Genomic DNA, 1,059 nt, shown 5'->3' on the forward strand with positions numbered 1-1,059 from the left:
ACAAGTTCAGCTTTGCACCCCGTTTTGACTGGGGTTGTGGAATCTTGGCTATCTTCAACATCCTCCTTGCTGTTGTTGCTATGACTATTGGTGATGGGAATCCGTGTCCCGATGAAGGTTTAGGTTTCGGCCTTGCTCTGGTCTGTGTCTTCTTGCTCGGTTTTGGCCACGCGTTGATGGAGTCTTCTTCCTTCGGTCTGGCAGCTCTATGTCCAACGTCATGCATGATCGCCGATATGACTGGTGAAGGTGTGGCCGGTTTGGTTGGTTGGCCTATCAATATGTTGCTACAAGTCATTTTTGATGCTGGTCATGTTAAGCGCCAAGAAGAGTGGCAGTGTCTCGTTTTTTTCTGTGTTACATCTGTCATCACTGTCTTCGTTATTCCTATGTATCGATGCTTCACCTCCAAGCACCCTTATATGCGAGAGGTGTTGAAGATCGAGGAGAAACGTAAGACGACCAGTTTGAAGACCCGTCAGACTAGACGTCCCGTTATTTACATTCTGAAGGATGTTCTACCTATGGCCATTTGTGCATGGGGTACTATGACTGTCACTTTCGTGGTCTTCCCTGCACAAGTGTCCTATTGGAAATCTGAGGATCCTAGCAATACTGACTTCGTAGCGCAAGTTATCTACACCTTCCAGGTTGTGGATACCATCGGACGTTTCGCGCCGAGTTTAAAGTTCAACATGCCTGAATGGTGTCTGATGATTTGGGTTGCTGCTCGTCTCATCTACATTCCATTGTTCATATGTATAAGTTTGTACCCAATGCTGGTTCCATTCTACTATGATTGGTTCAAACATCTCGTGATGGGTTGTTTCGCCATTACTAACGGTAGTGGTTGTACTCTAGCGATGATGAAAGGCCCTGATCATGCGAAAGGAGCCGCTGAAGAGGAGGTTTCTGGGTATGTTATGGCGTTTGGCCTTATCTCCGGTATTTTGACTGGAAGTATCTTCGCCTTATTGGTAACATATGTCTTGGACAGAGTTCGTAGTCACAACCCTCCATACGAGCATTGAGGTCGAGCATTTTATTGCTCAGAGCGCT

At 46.5% G+C, this 1,059-nt stretch overlaps 1 protein-coding gene across 1 annotated transcript; it reads left to right on the forward strand.

Moving 5' to 3' along the window:
- Positions 1-80: 80 nt before the first annotated feature.
- Positions 81-1,031, forward strand: Pmar_PMAR014293 (equilibrative nucleoside transporter, putative; the record flags this gene model as incomplete). The annotated part of the gene is made up of 1 exon (XM_002767398.1): positions 81-1,031. One exon carries the CDS (start codon positions 81-83, stop codon positions 1,029-1,031), a length of 951 nt encoding a protein of 316 aa, XP_002767444.1.
- Between the last annotated feature and the right edge of the window lie 28 nt (positions 1,032-1,059).

This window comes from Perkinsus marinus (genome assembly GCF_000006405.1).
Source record: "Perkinsus marinus ATCC 50983 genomic scaffold scf_1104296970816, whole genome shotgun sequence".
In the NCBI taxonomy this organism is placed as follows: domain Eukaryota; phylum Perkinsozoa; order Perkinsida; family Perkinsidae; genus Perkinsus; species Perkinsus marinus.